The sequence below is a fragment of the Rutilus rutilus genome (assembly GCF_951802725.1).
Source record: "Rutilus rutilus genome assembly, chromosome: 5".
Taxonomy (NCBI): domain Eukaryota; kingdom Metazoa; phylum Chordata; class Actinopteri; order Cypriniformes; family Leuciscidae; genus Rutilus; species Rutilus rutilus.
The window spans coordinates 9,081,323-9,104,670 of record NC_140213.1 but is presented as its reverse complement, the minus strand read 5'-3'; the positions used below and the strand labels follow the sequence as shown (position 1 = coordinate 9,104,670).

The 23,348-nt window shown below is 38.2% G+C and overlaps 1 protein-coding gene across 4 annotated transcripts in view; it reads right to left on the bottom strand.

The window, feature by feature from the left end:
- The window catches only part of vaspb (vasodilator stimulated phosphoprotein b), a 51,972-nt gene extending 28,824 nt beyond the window's left edge, over positions 1 to 23,148 (bottom strand). For 2 of the 4 annotated variants that reach the window (XM_084408675.1, XM_084408676.1), the window contains exon 1: positions 22,606 to 23,148. In XM_084408675.1, the coding sequence (XP_084264801.1) occupies positions 22,606 to 22,610 (5 nt within the window). In that variant the 5' untranslated portion in view covers positions 22,611 to 23,148. The remainder of the gene's footprint in view (positions 1 to 22,605) is intronic. The other 2 variants (XM_084408673.1, XM_084408674.1) reach the window with 2 other exon arrangements.
- Between the last annotated feature and the right edge of the window lie 200 nt (positions 23,149 to 23,348).

The window sequence follows — 23,348 nt, the reverse complement described above, 5'->3', positions numbered from 1 at the left end:
TTGTCCTTTACAGATGGCTTGATATCCACTCACTTTACTGAAAATTATGAATGATGAATATAAGTACGACAAACAATGATACATTTATTCATAATTCGTTTATATGAAAAACTAGGTTATCCTTTCAACTATACCTTTAGTTACTCCAAGTAGCCTACTTAAACTTTATTTGCAACAACCAAGAAATATATAGCATATGTAATACGCATAAATGTTTCGAGACAAACACCTTTCTGTAGCGTCTTTGTTTAAACACTTATAATGTAATAATTACCTCACAAATACAGAAGGAATAAATATAAATAAAGATAATTAATTAGCATGCTGTCGTAGATTGGAGTATCCTTAGTATTTGAGGTGTAGGTTCGTTGTCTTCCGATTTGGGATCAGACTCTGGCTCAAACATGTATGCCTGCCATTTTTCAGCACTGGAAGGTTTTAGAACAATTCCACACCAGTAATGGCGGGGACGTTGAAATGTATTTTAACATGCAAAACTGATACCCTATCATAGCAGTGGGCGTTTATTTCCAAGTCTTGAATGCGGCACGCCTATCAGAACAAAGTGTTTTACAGAGAGTGTCAAATGAGAGGGTTTTAAAGAGAGGGTTTGTGATGTAAAAATCTTGCTTACATTATAAAGTGGACCTCAAAGAACATTATAAAACTTTTTTTAAATGCAGGTCATGTCCCCTTTAAGATTTTTGGCACTCCTCTGTACATTTTTATGTACCCTAAGTATACAAAATAAAATAATATATTAACACTATCTAAATTATTTGACAAAATTACAGCTGGCCTAAAAAAAAGTTATTTGATTTTTCACATTTCTTAGACACTGCTGTCTAATTGAAGACAATAATAATATTTGATAATATTGTATAAAAAGTTTATTATGGGCTAAATTGAGTGACATTTTCACACAATTTAAAATGCTTCAAATATTTCACTATTTGTTTATATTATCATACATTAAAACAATAATTTTTTAAGATCTGGGTTCTGGGACTAGGGTAACAACATAGAGTCTATTCATAATACGCATTTAAAAGTGCAAATAACAAAAATATGATGCCATTGTAAAAAAAAAAAACATATCTTCTTTCTACATTCTCTTCCTTCTCATTTCCTCCAAACTGTGATATAATCTTGTCTTCCTGTGACATCACACTGAGGACACAGCCCACTTCCTTCTTCAAGAAATGCCGAATAAGGACTGACTATATGGTCTGCCGAGTACACACACACACACACACACTCTTCGAGCCCAGATGTTGATTACTATTGGAGGAGGGGGCTTTGGTAAACCAGATGGAAGGAAAGACGGGATAAAATAAATCACAGAGGAGATAAAGAGGATGAGTGAAAGAGGAGGGAGATCAGGATGAACTTGGCTCAGACTCTACAGACAGCCATACTGTTATGGGAAATACATACATTTTTAATATGGGAAGGCCGAGCTAGAACTAGGAACGAAACAGTGTGTACAGTAAATTATTAATGACGAGGAAGACACACACACACACACACACGCTGTACGTAAACAATTGCCTTCATTAACAGATGCAAATGCAAACTGCTCATCAAGCGTGTTCGTGACTAAATCAAGGCACTTTGAAACAGATGCAATATATATAAGAATGAATATTGTTTAATTTATCAGTTTTTGGCTAATATTGGATGTTTAATTGTTTCTGCAGTTTTGAATGATAACCATGGGTGCCGGTTTAGGGGGGCAACATATTGTTCATCCCGAGTTTTATTGGGTAAATTACTTCAAGACAAGCTGGACTTTGTTTCGGAAACAAGATGAAGCTAAGCAAGTCCCAAGGCAAACATAATATCAAACCTCTTTATCATCCAGAAAGATTAACTGGCCATGTCCAATATCTGCCCATGTTGTTTTAGTTATGTTTTCATCAATATTCTTTGTGCAAAGTTTGAGACTGTTGCTCTCTAGATATCGATATCAGCAATTGAAACAACATACCAGGCCGTCACAACTTTAAAAATACACTGCTTCAAAGTAGCACGAAAAATCACCACAGTTTCCAAGTAATGAATGAGTTAACAGGAAACTGCTGAGCACGGCTGAAGAAATGTCTGTATAAGGCTGTTCAGACAGCTGCCCTTGAACACTAACAAGTAGAGTCAAGCCCACTAATCGGTCTCAAACTCTCTCTCCCTCCCTCATTTCTCCTTCAACACCTCAAATATGTTCTGTTCCCCTCCACTCACCTGGTTCTCCAGCTCACCAATGACACAAAGGCAGAAGATAAGGGCTAAATGGTCACTGTGTAATTACAAGTGACTCACTGAGGATAAAACACGCAGACTGGCAGATGGGTGTTTGGACAAAAGAAGAAAAGAATGTAAACTCAAGGAACCTGTGGGATTTTGAAGGGTCTTTCTCTCAGCAGAGTGTGTCATGCTTTATAGCTGTTTAGATCAACTGTCAAGTCTTGCTTACACTGTTTTAACTCTGTGTGGGTTTTAAGTCAATTTCAATAAATGCTTACACTAAAGACATCCTCTGGTCAAACAATTATGTAATGGTATAGATATAATTTACAGTTTTTGATGATGTATAAGAGGAGGCATGGAAATTATCTACTGGCAAAGTCTTCAGGGAAATTAATGGACAATCATTCAATATTAACTACATTGCTTCATTTTATTAGCAAAAACAATAAATAAAATACATAAATAGATTTCTACCAAATACTCGAAGGTGAGGAGGATTCATCCGTCTACATTAAAAATGGATTTCAAAATTGATTGGTGTGATTTTTGGATACTTGTCCTTTCCATGGGTGAAATTCTAAGGTCACTGGTTCAAGCCCATTACTGGAAGAATTATGTTGAGCAAGACAACCAACACCACCATATCAGGATGGTATTTCCAAGAAATATAAGACAATTGCATGGTACATCCAAAGAAACAAGGCCCTACTATGGTAATGTAAAAAAAAAAAGGAAGTAACATGGAACTTTTTGATGTCAGAATATGACAACTCAAGTTGCATTAAAACCGTCACATGTCTGGAGCTTGCTAAATAAAAATCGTTTTTGTTAGATAGTACCATGCATAATTCCTTTGTCAGAACCAAAATAAATTAATTAAAACCCAATTTGGATCAAGACAGTTTAATTGGTCATTCAAAACTGAACTTTAAAGGAAAGTCAGTGATGCCTGTCAAAGACTGAGACGAGGCAAAGCTAAAGAGCTACTTGCTTTGCTCTAATGTCTTTCTTTTCTCACAAGTCTTAGCTTGTTGTTTGGAGTGCTGCGGGCTACAGCTTTTAAAGTTTTTCTCTGTAAGCAGTACTGAATCAGGCAAGAAAACTTACCTTAACAGTTACCTTAACAGTTAAAAAAAGCAAAACAACCCAAGCACAATTCTAAGTGGCTTTTCCATTCCTTAAATAAAAATGCCATTGAACGAATCACTCATTGAAGGCCCGAGTTTACTTCATTTTCCAAGTTCTGCTCAGTCTTGCGCACAGTTGAGCGCGCAAGTCTTTCAAAGTTTGGCCCTTTGGCCGTGAGCGCGGAAAGGCACGTTCGGCGCGTGCGCACTGTCTAGTGGACTTTGTTTTCAAGTGCTCAAGTCACTCGCACATGCGCTGTTGTACTGCCTTGACACAAAAGTGGGCTGCACTCAGGACGGCTGAAGTATACTTTGGGCTTTACTGTTGTTTAATGTAAGAAAAGATAGAGGGATTTGGTTTTAATTAATGGGAGTTTAGTAGCCCTGTTCTACTGAAAGAGTCATCCTTGGTATTTATTATCATAGTCTGGTTCTCACCACACAGAGTTTCTGTGGCCCTGTTTCCACCTTGTATTTAGATGTGTCTACTGTGACCACTTCTGTTCAGATTTCATCAAGACACACCCCTCTTATTTTCTCACAATCTACATCACAGAAGCAGAAGTGTGAGTAATACACACAAATATTATTGACTGAACGAATCCATGTTAACTGGACCACGGGCGAATGAAAAGGATAAAGGAAGCAGCTGCGATTTCGACCATAATCTGTGTATTTGGTACAACAGCAAAGTTTGAATTGCTTGTTTCTTGTCCTACAAAGATTACATATTACGACAGCAGGCGGAGAGTAGGCAGTCTTTTGTGGCTGTTTGACCCCATTTGACCACATGAGCATCTATACTATGAAAGCAATCCGGATGAATGTGTTTTCCACAACCTCTGGAAGCGGTCAAAAGTGGACAAGCTCAAACACTTGACCCTGTTTACATCTATATTTAGTGTTGTTCACTTTCGATCAGATCGTCAAAAACGTATCCTAATACCAGGGATAAACAGGACAAAAGTTGCCATGTCTCGGTCAAAAGAGATTTCTGAGGACCTATGAAAAACGTTGATGATGCTCTACCAGGCTACAAACACTTTTCATAGGTCCATGAGGTCCATATGTGCTCCATTTAATAGTGGTTATCCAACAAAAACACTCCAAGAGCAAGCTGTTTAATAGCTACAAATAACTCCAGGGTAACATCTAATGATGCACCGATCGATCGGCCAGGGACCAGAATCCGCAGATTTTCCGCATGATTGGCCCGTTTTGTTGCCAGTGGCACAGGCAATAACGTCAGCTGCACGTTCTCACTCTCTTCTCTCCGATGGCGAAGTGGCACACACTCCCGCCTCCTCTCACTCACTGGTCTCATTGGTTAAAAAGTGCTCGTATTGCGCATAGCTTTACTAATTCCTGCAGGTTTCACATTCACACCGAAAGCACGCGCACCACTGATCTATATAAGTGCCATGCACAAGCCGCCTCTCAAACAGCTTGAGAGTCGCAAGTACCAAATTGAGTGCCGTACCTTAAACGGTCAAATACATACAAAATGATGTCAAAATACTCGTCTTGGTGAGTATTCAGTTAAACACAGTCAGTTTTGGAATCGAATTAGTTGAGAAAGATAACGCAAGTTGTGTAACAGTATATTGGATCCGTGCATAAAGCTCTTAAAGTGACAGTAGTCTAATTTTCCAGCTGCTGTCTGTCATGTTAATTAAAGAACAAAAGACATAGAAAATCACTATCTGCTCTTGACTGAATAACTGAATAACATTTTATTACTTTAATTTCTGTAATATTTCTTACCTGAATATACTGTATATCTACCAGGAAAAAATGAAGCCGTGTTTATTTCATATCTCTTTTTATTCTTTTGCATTTTTTTTTTTTTTTTTTTTTGCTGTTGTTTGAAATTTGTTTATTTGTTTTTATTTTATTACTGTCTTTTAACTTAACTTAATATTTTCCATTGAAAACACATTGGCTAAGGTTAATCCCTGATGATGCAGGATCAAAATCCATGGCAGGATAGCAAAGAGCAAGTCACTGCAAACACTGCATTCAGAAATAATGGGAACGTGGGTTTTGTAGGTGGTTAAAGCAGAAGAATGCCGTGTTTTGGAACGGCCTAGTCAAATTCCTGATATGACCCAATAAAAACTTTGTGGAAGGGCCTGAAGAAAGCAGTTCATCCAAGAAAGCCAACCAACAGTTTTCCACAGATACTAGAAGCATTTGGTTGATATGCATAGTTTTTCCAGACATGTATTTGTGGTTCATTTTGATTAAGTGAAAATATAAAACATAATTTAGATCTCTGTGAAGAAGATGAAGATTTGGATAAAGATCTCAAATGTACTGTAGGTCATATTTATGCCAAAAAAATTCTTAAGAGGAAATGAAAATTCTGTCATTATTTACTTACGTTTCATATCGTTCCAAACCAGTATGGCTTGGAAAACACACAAAAAAGATATTTAAAAAAAAATGTTTCAGTGTTTTTTGTCTATTTAATGAAACTCAGGGGAGTCCAATGTTGTTTGGAACACAATGTTCTTGAAAATATCTGCATGTTCTACAGAAGAACGTAAGCCATAGAGGTTTGGAACAACATGAGGGTGACAAAATGATAACAAAAGTTACATTTTTGGGTGGACTGGTGCTGTCAAACTCCAAAACAACAAATCAAGCACCATGAAAGTAGTTCAATATGACTTGTAAACTAAGGTTGGGTGGCATGACGATATATCATGGCGAAGACATACATAGCGTACAATTTGAAAGAGATATCATTTATATTGCGGCATGTAAATATATCCACTTAGCACAGTACTGACATGTTAGAGAGAAAAAAACATTGATGAAGAGCAAATAAAGAGTGGGACATCCTTTAAATAAAGCACTGTTTAGTTCATTTGTATCTTTGTCTTGTTTCTTGTAATTGGTTTTTTTGTTTTACTGACTTTCCATTTTGATATCTTAACAGCCTAATTTCCTGCAAAAAGTTTGCAAGTTAACATTTGAATCCGTCGAATTCAACCTTTAACCATTAGATGTTTCATCTTAGATTTGATTAACAATGATTTGAACATCAAACATTATTCACTTTCATTGTATGGAAAACAGAGGCCAGGACATTCTTCAAAATATCTTTTATGTTCCACAGAAGAAGTCATACAGGTATGGAGTGATAAGAGACTAAGTAACTGATGACAATTGTAATTTATAAGTGGCCTATCCCTTTAAAACACTGCTTCCTCAAAATGCAGCGAAAGCTCTTTGAAGCAGTGACAGAACAAACACATTCCTCCTCCTCCACGTCCCTGGCTGGCACTCCGCATGGCCATATTTGGCCAATCAAACACAGCAGTAGGCTTTTCCTCTTAAATCCTTTTACAGGTTGGTGCACATCCCCCCCTGACAGATATTTGTCCTGGGAGAGCCCCCTTTCACAGGGAAGGGGAAGTCAAGATGAGGCAGCCAATCATTCCGCTCCCCGTTGTCCTAACATGCTCATCTGTAATACTCCAGGGGAGCTTGTAGTTAATATCAAAGTGGAATCAGTTAAAGAACCAAAAAGGCAAATATAATATTAACTCTAGGAATTTAATAACGCAGCAAATGCGATTCATTACTGGAGATCAGTTGGGGATGAATCGTCTGGTCTGGTCATGCTGATCTGCAACAGAACGGCGAGAGCCACGGCCAACACTGGGGCCAGGCACCAGACATCCCAGGACACCAAACCAATTTATCTCAGGCTGTCCATATGACTGCTGCACTTAATCTCAGATCCCAGCAGCAATCTCAAATGAGAACACTTGTATTGTAGACTAAACAATGATTCTCATTCAAATAAGGCCTTGTTTACACCTGGTATTAAGAAGAGTTTTTGTCAATCCGATCGCAGGTAGACGACGCTAAATATAGGTGTAAACGGGGTCTAAAACGTTTTGAGTTGTCCGCTTTCGACCACTTCCAGAGGTAGTCGAAAACGCATTCGATTGGCTTGCTTTAGTGTAGATGCTCATGTGGTCAAATGCATTCGAACAGCCACAAAAGACTGCCTACACTCTGCCCATTGACCTAATGCGTTAACATTATGGGAAGCACGGTGGTCGGCTGAAGACAAAGTTTGGTTTGAAGACAAAAACGTACCAAGCACAATGTTCTCTCAGCATTCCTGATTTCTTACACGCACTTTCAGTGTGGTCTTGTGGCTATCAGACCCTGCTCTACATCATTTTTTTCCGTCACCACATTTCGCATTAATATGTAAATTGCGCAACCTTATTTCGTCCATTAGATTGAAAGATCTGAAAAAGCCCATACATTTACCCACACATAGACCCCTCCCCTCGAAGAAATCAGGGCAGAAGTGGTCAAAACTAGGGCTGAAACGATTAGTCGACATTGTCGACAAATATCTTTGTTGTCGAGTAGTCGTTTGATCCCACGTGACCTAATGTAAGGGCCTGCAATATCGCGATTTGATTAATCGATTATCAAAATAATCGTTTGTTGCAGCCCTAGTCAAAACTGAACTAAACGGTAGTTGATGAAAAGTTGAAGTTGAATTTTTTTTATTAATTGGTTAGTCGCAGGAAAAAAAATCCACAGGAAGTGGCGAAGTCACGCAGTCCGTGATCATTTACACAGCTGGTCCATGTGCTAATTACAGTATGTCGGGCAAGTAAATCAAATGTTCACCTATCATTCATCGACCTCAAATATGGCTTATCATTTGAAACCTAGCCTAATGTTAGCAACTTTACATGGCCGCTCACTTTAGTGTTAACCTAGATAAATGCGCGCTATTATTTGGCACATAACATAAGCGTTCATGCAGAGGTCACTTGCATTTTTTCCAGATAACAGCGAAAAGTAACCAAACAAAATGTTTGGTCAGATAAGAGTAATACATCATTCAAAACAGTAAAGGGTCTACTTTATTTGTCTAGTCTTGGAAATCACAATTTTAATTTAAAATATATGATGTCTAGGTTTCCATATCCAGGGGAGCCTTGTGATGGAAGTGATGCCACACAGATCAACATTTTTGTAGTGATAATATAGTGCTATTGAATTTCTTAGCATCTGTCTAGACACACTCAGAGACATGAGATCTATGCTAATAAAGACTAAATCACAGACTCCTTTACCACCAGGTCCATTAAACTCCATTACAGTCTCTCTCTCTCTCTCTCTCTCTCTCTCTCTCTCTCTCTCTCTGAATATACAGAGCGTGTGTTTAAAACGGTTGTTCTCTGCAGAACAGCTGGTTGTTATGACATCACCACCTGTGCAAGTGGGTATCAGTGTTGTGTTGTCTGGATTCATATGCTGAAAGAAATATTCTTCAAACAAATAAGTGTAATACGACAGATAAAACAGAATACATCACAGATTAAGGGCTATTGTTAGTGTAAAAAAAAAAAACACTCAGGGCCTACAACAACTTCCTGCTGTTAAAGAACATATCAACACAAGCCACACCAGACCCCAGTGAATAAATTTGACTGTTTCAATCAGGAGCTTTGTTGGCACCATGAGGCATCAGCTTTCATGTTCAGCTGTTCAGTAGATTAAGAGTCGGTTGGTTTCCTGGATGTCTCTATGTAAATCCAGCTCTAACGTTTTTTGCTATTTCCTTAATATGAGGGGTTAGATTTACATGCATTTGAATTTCACAAAAAAATTAAATAAACTATGACATCTAAAATGTGCCACAAATAACTTTTAAGTTCAATTTACCCTTTAAACATATCAATCTCCTCAACTCCTCAAATCTCGTCAACTAACTAGCTAACCGTTTAAAAGTACTGTGAATACAGAATACAGTACTGTGAAAAAGTCTTAGGCACATTAGTATTTTCACCAAAAAAAAGGTTAAGTTAGTTATTTATATATTTTGCTGTAGTGTGTCAGTAGGAAATATCAGTTTACATTTCCAAACATTCTTTTTGCCATTAATTGTAATAATCCAGTGATATTATTGTATGCACAAGGAGTCTGACAACAGCCAATATGCTCCACATGGAGATCTGATCTCACCATCATCGAGTTTGTCTGGGATTATATGAAGAAACAGAAAAAACAGACTAAAATCCAGAAAAACTATGGCAATGTCTTCAAGATCCTTGAATAAACCTACCAGCAAAGCTACTTGAAAAACTATGCGCAAGTGTATCTAGGACAAAAGCTGTTTTAAACGAAAAACTACTACTAAATAAAAATATTAAGCAATATAAGAAGCATTATTATGGTCAGTCATATTTAACTGTAAAATAAAATCCAGTATTTAAGAAAAATAATAATATAATAAATATAGCTGAAAGCAACAATTTAAGGGTTAGGGTTAGTAATGCAAGCACAGCACGGAGTATCAGTCCAACTGCAACAATGAGTAATTTTCAGCCATTTTGATTAAAATAATCTAAAATGTCTTTAAGTAGAATCACTGGTAATATAATTTAATTGTTTATCACTTTTGACCAATTGGTGGCGCTGTGGCCAAATTGATGAGGTGTGAAGTGGGGTGACATAAGCCACGTTTCCATTACCCTTCAAACTGCGCAAACTGAAATTGCGAATTGAAAATACGCCTAATAGAAACACGTCGATTTTGCAAAAACACCCATATATCGCAAAAAAGTTTTTACACTGGCATGAGGTGGTTTTTCAGGTAATTTGAAAAAGGAATATTTCGCAAAACTGCAATGGAAACAGTTTTTTAGCATTTACAGGTCACCTGGTCTACGTAAAATTTGATCATTCTTTAAAGCTGCATTCAGTAATACTTCTGTATTCTCGATTTTTGCTCGCAGGTTTCTCTCTAGAGCTCCCCCCACAGCTTCGGAATAGATATTTGACAACACTGTTGTAAAAACTCGTTGGCTATTCTCAGACACCAGAGGCTAGCAGATCAACGACATCAAAGCAGATGGGATATTCTTTAAAACGTCTTCTTCATTCAGGTTCGGACAGCGTGAGGGAGCGCAATAATGACGGCATTTTAGCAGATTTCTTTTGGCCGTAAAGCAATTGTTTACATCGCGAGACCTGATATCACGCGAGACTTCCTGACGCGGCGGCCCGTGGCCCGCCGCCCCAAAGTTGCAAGTAGGGGTGGGCGATATCTCGATATTTACGATATATCGAGATATTTTTTAAACTCGATATGGATTTTGACATATCGTATATATCGATATATTGTTTATATTTAATTCTGATTTCGGCAATTTGCTTGTTTGCCTTCTCTGTGCTGTGCTCGCGCTCGCCCCCGCCCTCCTCCGCCTCCTTGCTTTTGTTCCCCCTCCCCTCGCGTGTTGTCTCATTCAACCAAGTGCCCCGAGTCCGGTCAGGCACATACATTTTTCCCCGCCCAGCGAGTGCTTGAAGTGCGTCAGAAACAGCGCGCGCGCGATCAGTTGTTGTTGGTAATTTTTTGTGTAGCGTCGCCTCTCGCCGCATTGCTTTTGTTTGAGGGCGCACTCACACTTAACATGCTCCCCTGTAGAAACGGGCCTGGCAGCTCGCGCAAGGTCTAGACGCGGTGAAAGTTTCCTGATTGTGACGGATGGCTGAATTTACATGACACATTATAAATTAGCATTAGCATTAGCCTAAGTTACCTATTCTGCTATACAGTGCCAAAAAGAAGAGAAGAGGATAAAGGTGGATAAAGACAGAGGTAAAGTGATGTAATGAATGAACAGTTTATCTAATTGTATAGTAGTAAGATACTGTAATTTAATGGCAGTTATTTTTACCTTAAACTTTATGCTAGCAGTTGTTCTGAGTTCCCCAGAGGCCCCAGACAGTGTGATTTTGTGACAATCATGTCAATTTTTAGATGCATTTTTATCACTTTTTTTTTAATTAATGTTTTACTCTACAGTTGTGCAGTTTTTGGGGGATATATGGCTTTTTTTTTTTTTTTTTTTTGCCAAAATTAGTAATGATATTTCTATACAGGTTTATTAAAAATAGTGCAATATGTATTATTTCTTCCTTTATTTTACAGTTAAATTATTATTTTTGTATACAGGGATTTTTTTTTTTTAAATGTCGCAGAAGCACTTTGTTCCTACATGAACAGCCTACCTATTTGCACGTCAATAAAAAAAAGACTTTGTGGTATTTGGCATATTTGTTTTTGCAGTAGTTTTTGGGGGGTTATTTTTCCTGTAAAGATATCGAGATATATATCGTATATCGAGATATAGCAAAATATATCGAGATATATTTTTTGCTCCATATCGCCCAGCCCTAGTTGCAAGTGCGTATTTTACGCTCACGGGCACCAGGGGGGTGCGAAACAACCACCATTCAACCCGAAATAAGTAATATAACCATTCCAATGACTCCGAAGCTGTTCAGTTAAGGTAAAAAAAGTTACTTAGTTCACCTTTAAAGATGACGCGGTATGTTTGGACAGAAGACGAGACATTTGAGTTCTTTATTAAACTCATAAAAGACAAAAGTATTAAGGGAATACTGGATTCTAAACAACAAAGAAATGCCACAATTTATCAAGACCTTGAAGCAGAAAGGAGGGAGAAACACCTCATATGCGGCCGCTCCCAAGTATAAGGAGATTTCCTTGCCATTAATGCTTGGATAACATGCCTACGTCTCCTTCGATTAAAAATAACGGATAGTGCAGTGGCTGCTCTATACGTAAACCTACCAACATCCATTGCTATGATTTTTGGAATGACTTATCGCGAGAGGAAAAAAAATGACGTTTTGGTCGCATAACATTGGTTAATGGAAATGAGGATTTTTTATCGATTTATTGAGTTGTTTTGACATCATGCCTTCAAAAATGTTGCTCCATTAAACAATAACAGTTTGGTATATCAACATAAAAACATAACTTGTTTTTTACTTGAATCTGGCGACACTGTAATAATTGGTATCATTGTTCTTGGTATGACTCAAAGGATCTATCAAGACCAGTTTCAATAAAATAGGCAAAATAAATCAAAAGCTATTAGCATTTTTTTCAATTTCAATATAAGTTTTCTCTGCCCTAAAATGTGAGCACCTTCAAGACATCATGCCGAAGACACATACTGAGTTGCATAACACCAATGCATTCAAAATAATATAACATTTTACAACAAAATGCGAATTCGAATCGTCTTGAGCCAAGGAATCAAGAGGAAATTTTGTTTTGTAGTCCTTGCGGTTCAAACGTTATTAGCATAAACAGTGCAAATTCTGACAGTTACAGGGTTTAAGTTAGAGACTCCAAGTCAAGTCACCTTTATTTACATAGTGCTTTATACAATAAAGATTGTTTCAAAGCAGCTTTACTGTGATAACAGGAAAATGATTCAATGATGCAAACAGTAAATTTCAGCTGTACAGCAGCTCTAAAAGAGAATACTGTCATTGTTCAGCTGAAGTCAGTTCAGTGTTGATTTAGTTCCATTGTAAAGATTTTAGTTTCAGTTATTAAATTTGTTTCATTTAAACTCTAAAGCAGTTCTGCAGAAAAACAGTGATGTCATCGTCAGTTCAGTTCTCATCAAATAGTGTCAGTGCAGTCAAATCAATAATATAGTTGAATATGAAGCCAGTATATGGGGACGACAAAGCTAGTCATAGGTCTGTGCAGAGGGACTTGTCTGGTTCTTGTGGTCTTTGCTGAGGATCCAAATTTACCATAGTAACAGGTCAGACTGTCCTCTTTCTGTGTGCCAAATTTCATAACTTTCCTGCAAGCGGTTTTATATGTGGAAAACTGCAGGGAGTCCTTTAAGCTTCTCTTTTGTTGACAAAAGGGCTTCTTATTACAAGTTTGTGAAGATGGTTGGCGATTTCTGTAACAAATTAAATATTTGGCTAATTTGATTGTATATTCAGCTACCAGTAGAGTGTAACTCTATTAACACATTTTAACATACTTCAATCATTTCAGTAGAAAATCACATTATTGTGTTTTAAGAGAATTCAGAGCTGATAAACACAGCAAATGTAGAATAGTTATTTTTACTTAAAAACAACAACACTCACAAGCGTTTCAGAAAGAATGAAATGGATGGATTTTGCCAGCATTTAAATCTAGTGGATTCTGTAAGCAACTTGTGGTAATGCATGCACCTAATCTTGTCCAAGGGCTGTTTCACCAGCCATTCAAAAGCAATAAATCCGGATAATGAACCAATCAGCAACTGGCGAGGGCGTGACGGAGCCTCTGTAAGGAGGCCAGAGGCCCAGCTAAGCAGTGCGACTCTGGCCGAGCGCCAGGATCCTATGAGAACAGAGGCCAACGACACGGAGCAAATACACACGCCACAGGGTGCAGGGCGACCCCTACTACTGATCTAACATGTCAAATAGATTTCAAAGGACCTCTGAGACATATTACATTTGAATCCAGAAAGAGAAGTGAGATTCTCAGCCGGGGGACTTATTTTGTAATATTATTCTGATATTAATGTAAAAGTCTTTCAAGGATTTCCACAATTGCACAAATCCAAAACGGGTTCTCCACAGTTGCTGTAAGAGCGTAACAGTGACAGCCCACTTTTTGCAAAGCCTTAGTTACAGAAGTATTTTCATATAGATAAAAAAAATAAAAATAAAAAAAACACACAGTACCATACACAAGACAACCAGCTCTGAGATTAATTATAACATTCTATTCAAAGCAAAAAAGTACAATACTGTGACCTTAAATTACATTACATTTTATTTATATTATTATATTATGATAGTATTCTTTTTATGGTTATATGTATACAAATATATGACTATATCCAAATAAATAGTTGTTTGAGAGTATATATACTTTGAACAGCCCTAAATTTGGGTCTGCCTTAATTGGCTTTGTTAATGTTATAGCAAAGCAATTCCTCTATTGAGAAAAGGAATTACATTTCCACATCCAGACCATGACTGTTGATCTCTATTGAGCCCTTACAAAGGACTCAATATAAATAGCTCAGTTGTTACAAGCAGCTTTGATGTAAATAAGCCATACATTGAAACATTTCCTATTTTTTCTAAACATGCAGTGATCGCTTTAAGCATTGAGATTTGCATGTCAAGATCTGCCTTCATCTTATTCAAGGCAGATATTTTTCATATGTTAAGCCGTTTGAATACGTAGAGGCTCAGATCAATATTCATTTGAGCTTTCAATGGCTGTGGGTGATTCATGGTTAGCAAAAGGGCTGCAATTCGAAAGATGTACGATGGGCCAGACCCATACAAAATACCAAAGAGAATCAAGACATGTTGAGGCAAGAAAGGCTGTAATTACGCAACCAAGTGTGCTTCATGACGAACAACACTTGAAATGAAACAGCCGTTTTTGGTTTTGCTCAGTACACAAGACTTGTGTATGATGATACACAAGTGGTGTATGAAGGCAAGTCCTCAACGTAAAGAATAATTAATGACGATCCATTGAATTATTGAAAATTACTGCATACTGCGCATAAGGCTCTCCACAGTGTTAGGCAGTAGTTTCTCTACAAATAGCAAAGCCATTAGTTAGGAACTACTTCAAAAATAGCAGTGTTACCTCACTACTAAGAAATGTCAAGCCATTTTTTTTACTCGAGTAATGTCTTCTTGGTTCTGCAAAGCTCTTAATTTGGCAAAGTAATGTAATGTGTAATGTGGTCCAGATTTGTAATGCAGTTGAGAACCAGATGCACAAGCACAAATATGAAGTAATCGACACCTCAGAACATCTGTTAGCCAATCAGAATAAAGCATTCGACATCACTGCGGTGCAAGTCCTTAAGCTTGTCCTAAGATCCCCTTTAATGGTTTTTCTTGGCAGCGACTATTTCCTGCAAATGTTCTTCAACAAAGATTTACATTCAATGATGTCCACTTAGGGTTGATGGAGACCAAATGACATACAGTATTTGACCTCAACCTGACCTCTCCCCACAAGCCATAGCTCTAGATATGTGAGGAGAGAAAACAACTTTAAACATTAGCTCATTTCTGTCAGTGTATCGTCCATCTAGTGTTGTCAAAAGACCCGGTACTTCGGTACCAAGTCGGTACAAAAAAAATTAAACCGCTACGGTACCAGCTTTTCTTAAGTACCGGTGGTACCGAAGTACCGGGTTAATCCGGTTCTTGATGCGCTGTCCTCTTCATAAAAACACTGAGACATGGCGACCGGTGGCTCTGCTAATGCGGTGGCTCTGAATCCACTTGTTGACAAGAAAGGAGGAAAGAGCCTCATATGGAAATATTTTGGATTAGGCTAATGTCACGTTGCCATAAGGGGCCGTTCACATAGCGCGTTTTTTTTTAAACAGCCCCTAAAGTGGTATATCGGGTGCGGTTGTATCGGGGTATTTTTACGAGTACATGAGCACAGTATCGGACCGACACCCGAGTAACTTACTGGTATCAGTATCGGTGCATCCCTACTTATGTCATTAATAAAGCAGTTCTAGGCTGGATAACTCTCAGCAGGTTTAATGTTACACTTTTATTTGTAAAGCTATTTTATTACTAAAAGTTGCAGGGCAGCTTTGATAAAGTTTCCGCGTGTGCACAGCACGATCTCCGTTCTCTGTGTGCGCTTTAACACCGCATTAATATAGAACAGTGATTAAACTGAACTGGAACACCTTCCAACCAATCAGAATCGAGTATTCAGACAGACCATGGTATAAATTCATATAAACCCACACCCCCAATTAATTATTTATATTTATTATATATTAATTTATATGCATCGCGAACAGTGAGCTTGCTGTGCCTGGTACAGTATTTTCTCTGCTCTCCTCTCCTTTTTTTGCGTCCATCTTCAGCACGTCTCGTCTCTGGCTTCTGTTAACGTCCTGTTTACAGACTTCGTAATTAATCAGGGAGTGCAGATGGAAACTAGCATTTGCTAACTCTGGTACAAAACATCTTTTCGTAAGATTAATGTATTTTGTACATAGTTTATTTGTCAGGGACAAACTAATTAAATAAATAAATAAATAATATATCCACACAAATAATGTTCTGGGAAATAGGAAATGGGCAATGCAGTTTGTGTGCAAGTCTGGAACAAAATCAGCCAACAACAACAAACAACAACAAAAATGGTTCTGACTGATGGCCAGTTTGACCGGTGCATCTCTAATTGTCATTTCACGTTTCTATCTCAGCCCTACTCTTAATGTTCTGCTTTTACCCAGCACTCCGGTTCCTTCCTGTGTTCTTAACTTCTAATAAGCACTAAGGATTTGCATTAATCGAATTGTATCCTGAGAGCTGAGGTATTCATAACAAACAATAAATGCACCTTCTTTTAAGTCACATTGGCTACATGTAAAGTCCATCCAGTGAACTTAGGCCAAACATCTGCTCTGAGTTAATCAATCCATTCAATAATATTCAGTCAATACTGTAAAGACCCAGAAGAACGTTTTCCCCACAGCTGACCAACTGACACATCCAATTTACAACATGACTTTACTTTGCTGTTCCTTCAAAACATTAGCTAAGGGTGGAGGGGTATAAATGTTTCAACTGGTAAAGATTCTGCAGTACCATTTATACCACATATTTCCACGGCACATATTATAAAATCCAAGCACTGACATATTTTAAGTACAAATAAATACACGTGTACACATCTTGATCATTACTTTCAAGAAAATAAGTATTTTCTGACTGACACACACCCGAAACTGATGTATTGGCATTGGAGTTTTCATAAAAAGCATGCAATTCGAATTTAGTTCTCTTTCATGGTGTATTGCACTTGAACAGTCAGATCCACACAGAGTTATGTCAGAATTATGTCCATCTTGGCAAGAATTCACTTAAACAGTCAGTTATGTCTTAAGTAGTGATGCACCAAAATTTCGGCAAACGAGAATTTTCCTCCAAAACAGCCATTTTCGGTATCCGTTGAAATGGTTTCGCAGGGCCGAAATCACTGACCAAAACCAATGATGTTTAATTGAGGGCAAGTGTTCAATATCATTTCAGTAATTTTGTGTACATCATTTAACGATGTTTAAATTGATGTTTATATCCATGTTCTGTGGTTATATCAGCCATCAGTCTATTTTCAAGAAATCTGTCTCAGCCATTAAAAAGCCCATTTTAGTTGACCCCTTTGTTCTCCTATATCATTTCGATATCTAATGGTCTGTAATCACCCAGGATCATAAGAAATTAAATACCGGCAGCAGAAGGACCACACTGTAGCATCTGGCATAGGGCGCGAACCGCGAAGCCACCAGTGCCACCCTAAACCCTTTAGCCTGTAGAAGCACTAGAGTGGAAGTCATTTAGATAAAGACATGCTGGGCGAGTCCCACACAGTCATCAGTCTGATAACAGCAGTGAATCACAGCGCTGCCATTAATCAGACATGCACTTCCAGGATGACAGGCTGTGACAGAAATACACACAGGAACAAACTGGACTGATTACACAGCAAGTGTGGAAAACCAGCTGCGGACCACCTGTGCGTTTGTGTTTTCACATAAAGTTGAAGGGTGCCGTTCAGCTCCACTAGGGGCAGAACTGCAAAAACAATGTTTTCGATTTCAAAAATGTGTGTGCCAATGCTTAGACAAAACAGATTATCGCCATAACAACTACACGCCATAACAACTCCACTCCACTTCCTTTTACACTCCTTAACAAGTTTCTCCTCATTTTGACTTGTTTGGGATGCGTCTTCCTCTATGTATTTTCACATTACTCAATGTTTCTACAAAGCTCTAATGTGTAAATATATTAAAAGCAGTCCGCATCACTAATAGTCATGCAAATATATCTACTGCAGTCGAAATGGTAAAGCAATCAGTCGAATCCTGTATAACAGAATTTCACTCTGTCCCTGTCACACGCAAGTTTAAAATATTCGAAAAAAAATAGCGTGCCTCTTGCGCATGTAGGCAGCTGCAGTATTATAAAATGCAGAGTTTAACTGCACAATGGCTGCTAAAAAGAACAACAAAGTCAGCAAAGCTTGCAGTTCCGTCTCCATGTTATTGCTTACACTGTCGAGGCTGGTCTGTTATGGTCATCTTCCGGTAGCATAGTGGTCATTTGATAGGGGCTCGACGAATCAGGGAAGGATATGCAATGATCCAGAGAAGACCCAATCAGGGAGCGAATGTGGGCAGCCACGCCTTCGTTTTCATAAGTCTCCGTTTTGTTCTGTCTACACTAAAATGCAACCCAGAGGTTTTCAAATTGAAGCATTTCCAAAATCGACTGTTATTTTAGAATGTATCACCTCTTTTATTTCCATGGCAACGCAGCAAACTTGTCACCTGACACACCGCAGCCACAATAGCGCTGTAAGAATAGAGTATACTATAGTTACACAACGTTTATCTAAAGTGAATAAATCACATCTTCACGTCTGATATTTTCAGTGTCTGTGGCCTATATAAGAACACTCCACATGAAGCTGCTCTAAGAGCTTTTCCAACCCAATCTCATGTGACAAATTTCACGAGGTTGTTATTTCACATTTTACAAATTCATACGATTCACATTCACAAATTTGGAATTTTTTTAAATTTGGGTCCTAAACAGTTAAGTAATTCTTGAGCCACTTAAGATTTGGAGCCTGTTCTGAGCCACTGGTAAATTACATACTTCACCTTTATAAAGGCTACATTCAGACTGCAGGCAAATGTGGCCATTGGCCAAAATCCATTTTTTTTGCTCACATGTGGGTCCGACTTCAATCTGTTTTTCTCATGACAGTGTGAACAGCACAAACCACATGAAATCTGATATTTTCGATTCCGATTTGGGCCGCTTCTATATGTGGTCCTAAATCAGATACAGGTCGGGTGTTTTGCAATGCGACCTCAGTCTGAACAGCTCAATCGAAATTCATGCGACTTTTATGTCACTCTAGAGCAACATTCGTCACAATTCTGTGCTCACGGGAGTCACTTCAAAGATTTTACATATCCCTGACATTATCAAGACAGTTGTGAAAGCTGTCAGTGGAAAGACAGTGATGTGTTAAAACTAACAATTATTACAGTGTCAGATATACAAGCAAAACATGTTAGCTCGTTTCATAAATGTTTTAAAAAAAATCTGCTCTCTTTTTTCGCATCTTCGTCTTTGTTTTTTACTTTAATGTCCTCCTTGTTTACTTCCGAATGACAGTGAGCCGCGTGACATCTTCTTATAGTTTTTTTTGCACATGCGGGTCAGTATGGACGGGGTATGGTATGCGGGGGACCATGATCTGTGCACACTGGAATCTGATATTGGCCACATTTAAAACAACAATGTGAACAGCTATACAAAAAAAATCGGATCTGAGAATTGAACACTATAGGCTTGCAGTGTGAACGTAGCCTAAAGAGGACCATGTATAGTGTTTGAATAACCCTGGAACTTTGATTGTTCTTTGTAATCTTAACCCAGGGACTGCAGGTCAGTGACTTAGCCTGGGTTCCCATGAATTCAATACCGGGCTTCCCAAATAACAAGGTCAGTTTGAGAAACCATTGTTACATTGGGTGGCCTGGCAAAATTCAAAACGAGGCGCTAACCGCTCCAATGCATTCTGATGTTGACGTTCCACAACATGACAGGACAATAAACTTGTAAATGTGACAACATTCCATTCTTCACCTATTATGCAAGCAGACCCGACACAGTAAACTCGTGGTTGTGCGCGCGTGCTCTGCACCTTTTGCTTGAACCCAGCAGGCCTCCCTGAGCCAAGTTTCCTGTGTGTCACAATGGCAACATGGCATGAAATGTCACCCTTCAACACATTGCCCGATAACGTCGCTGAACTGAAATTTGCATAGAAATGCATGGCTGAGGTTTTAAAGTGTATATGCTTATTTAATGCACTCTTATTTTGGTGCGAGACAGATCTAAGAGTTGCGTTGACGAAAACCTGTCAGTCAGGTTGCTGTTGTTGTTTACATAGCAAAACGAGTGCTTTACATTCTCAAGATGTTGGAAGAACATGTCGGTGCTGGCACTTCCCTATTTTACACAAATATGGATGGTTGCACAACTCAGTAGGAAGTCTCTGTCCACTTTATAGAATCTGGAAAGCTCTTTCCTGTTGGCTTGTGTCACTTGAGTTCCTTGTGATTATTTGTCATGTATTATATGTTGTGTGTCATTATTAAAAAGCATATTCTAGCTGTCTTTAACAAAAAATTTGCTTCATTGTACGAAGTACAAAAAAAATACTTTTTTCGTACTAAAGTCCGAAACCAAATTGGGAGAAAAAAAAAAAAAAAAAAATCAACAATGGGTTTTTTTTAACCAATAAACGTATAATGAGGAAATATTTAAGATTCTGTACTACAGTATTCTACACTATTCTAATATAAACAAATTTGTGACATACAGACCATTAACTCCTTTGTACAGATCAATTCAATCACAGAATAAAACATTTCGAATCATGCTACAAGAAAACATGACCATCAGGTTTTTTTTTATGTCAGCTTGAGTGAAAAATGTGTAGTGATTTATTTATTTTTTTAATCGGAAAAATATGTAGTGTATTTTTGTTTAGCTTTAAGGCAAGACACTACAGGCCGCAAGTAGTTTTTTTTATATATATATATGCATCAGTTTGAGATTTTGGTATATTTTTGGTATAGCCTAAGTGTTGTTTCAAACTAGTGTAAAGAAAACAACCAAAATACACTTTTAAGTGTTGATTTTATAGCACTTTATCTATTTGCGTCTGTAGATTTCAATTACAATAGGCTACATGTAGCCTATTTAAAGGATGTTTTCTCATGATGAAATTTCCACTTCAGCAGCTCTTACATACACCTAATTTAACACTTTCATTCCTATCCATAATCTGAAGTTTTTTACAGAGAGGTTTATTCATGTAAAATCCACCTGATTTTATACAACGTTTTATTCCTAAAAAAAAAAAAAAAAAATGGCGGAAATGTATTGTGTTCTGGCTGAAATGTATTGTTTTCTGGCTGTTTTTCACCCGTGTCTTGTCTTAAACTAAACTAAAAGCGCCCTTGAACTCTACAACTGCTCAGGCCGAAGCAGGATGTGGAATTACCAGGCTTCAGTGCTCTATAGGCTACAAGGCGCAAATGTAGGTTAGTTCCGGGTTCTGCCCTGACAGTCAAATTACAAATCCAACTACGGCAAAGGATTTAGTCTTGAATATTAAGTAGGATGTTTGACGTTCGCTACTGGGTGAATGTCCCGTGACCTAATTAATATTCATGAGCCAAACCTTCCCCACAGTAGGATTTTTGAATTCGCGCCGCGGCCACCTCCCAGAACAGAAGGAACAGGGAGGGCTCACAAAAGAGGACTGGCTACGTGTTACAAAGGGCCAATTTACCGGTTGACAGCTGCATTTTCAACATGCACAATAAACAACTTCGTGCACACCGCCTGGGGATACAGTTATCGATACTAGTTCGTTTAACTGTGTTTTGTAAAAAGTCATTAATGTTATTCAAAAGATCACATGGGGCGCACAAAGCAGGTGCACCTTATTTGAACAACTACTTTAAGTTTAGGGAAAATCGATTTATTGAACTGTTCTCCTTGCTTTATCAAAAAACATTTAATAAAAAAAAGTGTAAAAAAATCAATGTGTAAATAAACTGTATATACAATAGTGTTTATTCAACCTTGCACTGTAAAATATGTAAAATAAATATTTTTTGAAATGTCAGCATTAAATTCTTTCTAATAAATACATAGGCTAGTACAAGGCTAGTAGCCTAATGGCAAAAAATGAACCGAAAAATTTCCAAACTTGGAAAAAGGGATAGGCCTCTCTAACCAAACATATTTCGGCTATTTAGAATATATAGCTTTATTTAGCATATTTAGATGCCAAAATGCTGTTTTTACCATTAATGACATGATTCGTTTGACAGAATGTTTAAAATCATCGTCTCAAAACGGAAAAGGAACCCATTTGGTGACAAACTCATTCAAACTCAAAGTATCTCCAGAAAAATCAGTGCAAAATTATTAATAAATGTTCAGCTCCATTCAACAGCTATAGAGCAACGCGATAAAAGAAAGAACTCTTTGGCTGTCAAAGCCACGCAAAAACGGACGAGCTGGAGTGTGTAAACGCTCCGAAAGGACACACTTGCTCCTGTGATGGTCCCCCACCTCCAGTAGGTGCGAGTAACAGGACAGAAAGTGAGTAGGCTAACAGAGCGAAGTCCCACATGCGGCCTCACACATTATCCATACTATGCGTTACATTGTAGCGCGCAAAACTAAGTACACACAAAAGCGAGGGCAACAAATGTGCTTTGACGCGCTTTACCTCATTGTTCGACGACAGTGCAGATTCCCTTCAGATGTAAAGCCGAACTTCCAGAGGCGAAAACCCAAAGAGAAAACGACGAGATCCTCATGGATAAACCCACCGAGGGTTTTGGTGTTTTTGTTTAATCTGTGGGAAGAAGGATAAGCAGCACAGCTCGATGATTTCCTGGTTGAGGAGTGAAGGAGGGGGTTGGAGGTGAAGTGTGGATAGAGTTGCTACTGGAGCTGGGCTTGTGTCAACTCTAATCAGTATCCTGGACTTATGTCTCGCTCCGAGCAAAGTCTACACATATTCCGCCTCATGTCCTCGTCTCCATTCGTGCGGCTGTTTGTAAAATATGGAAGCGGTTTTCGACAAACTCCTCTTGTTCGCCGGTCGGTCTGTTAACGCTCATTCGCGACCGAAGCCCAACCTGCTCCTCAACTCTGAGGAAAAGCTTTCATTCCTGTCTGTCTCTCCCCCTCCCGAGCTGAAAAACAGCCAGAGAAATGTACTCATCCACTCCCTAGCGGCCGAGCTCCATTACTCCAGCTCTGCGTTACAAAGCAAGCATGAGACGATGAATGTATACTTAGTTCTGACTGGAAAAAAAGAATAAGTGTGTGGTGTACGGCACTATTCCCACATCCTGTAATATGCTCAAATGTGAAATGTGTATTGTAGGAGTGGGTTTTATGCTGTGTTCATTTTCAAAAAAAGTACTTTATTGCAGTGGTTTTTGACATGGTAGGCTACCGTGA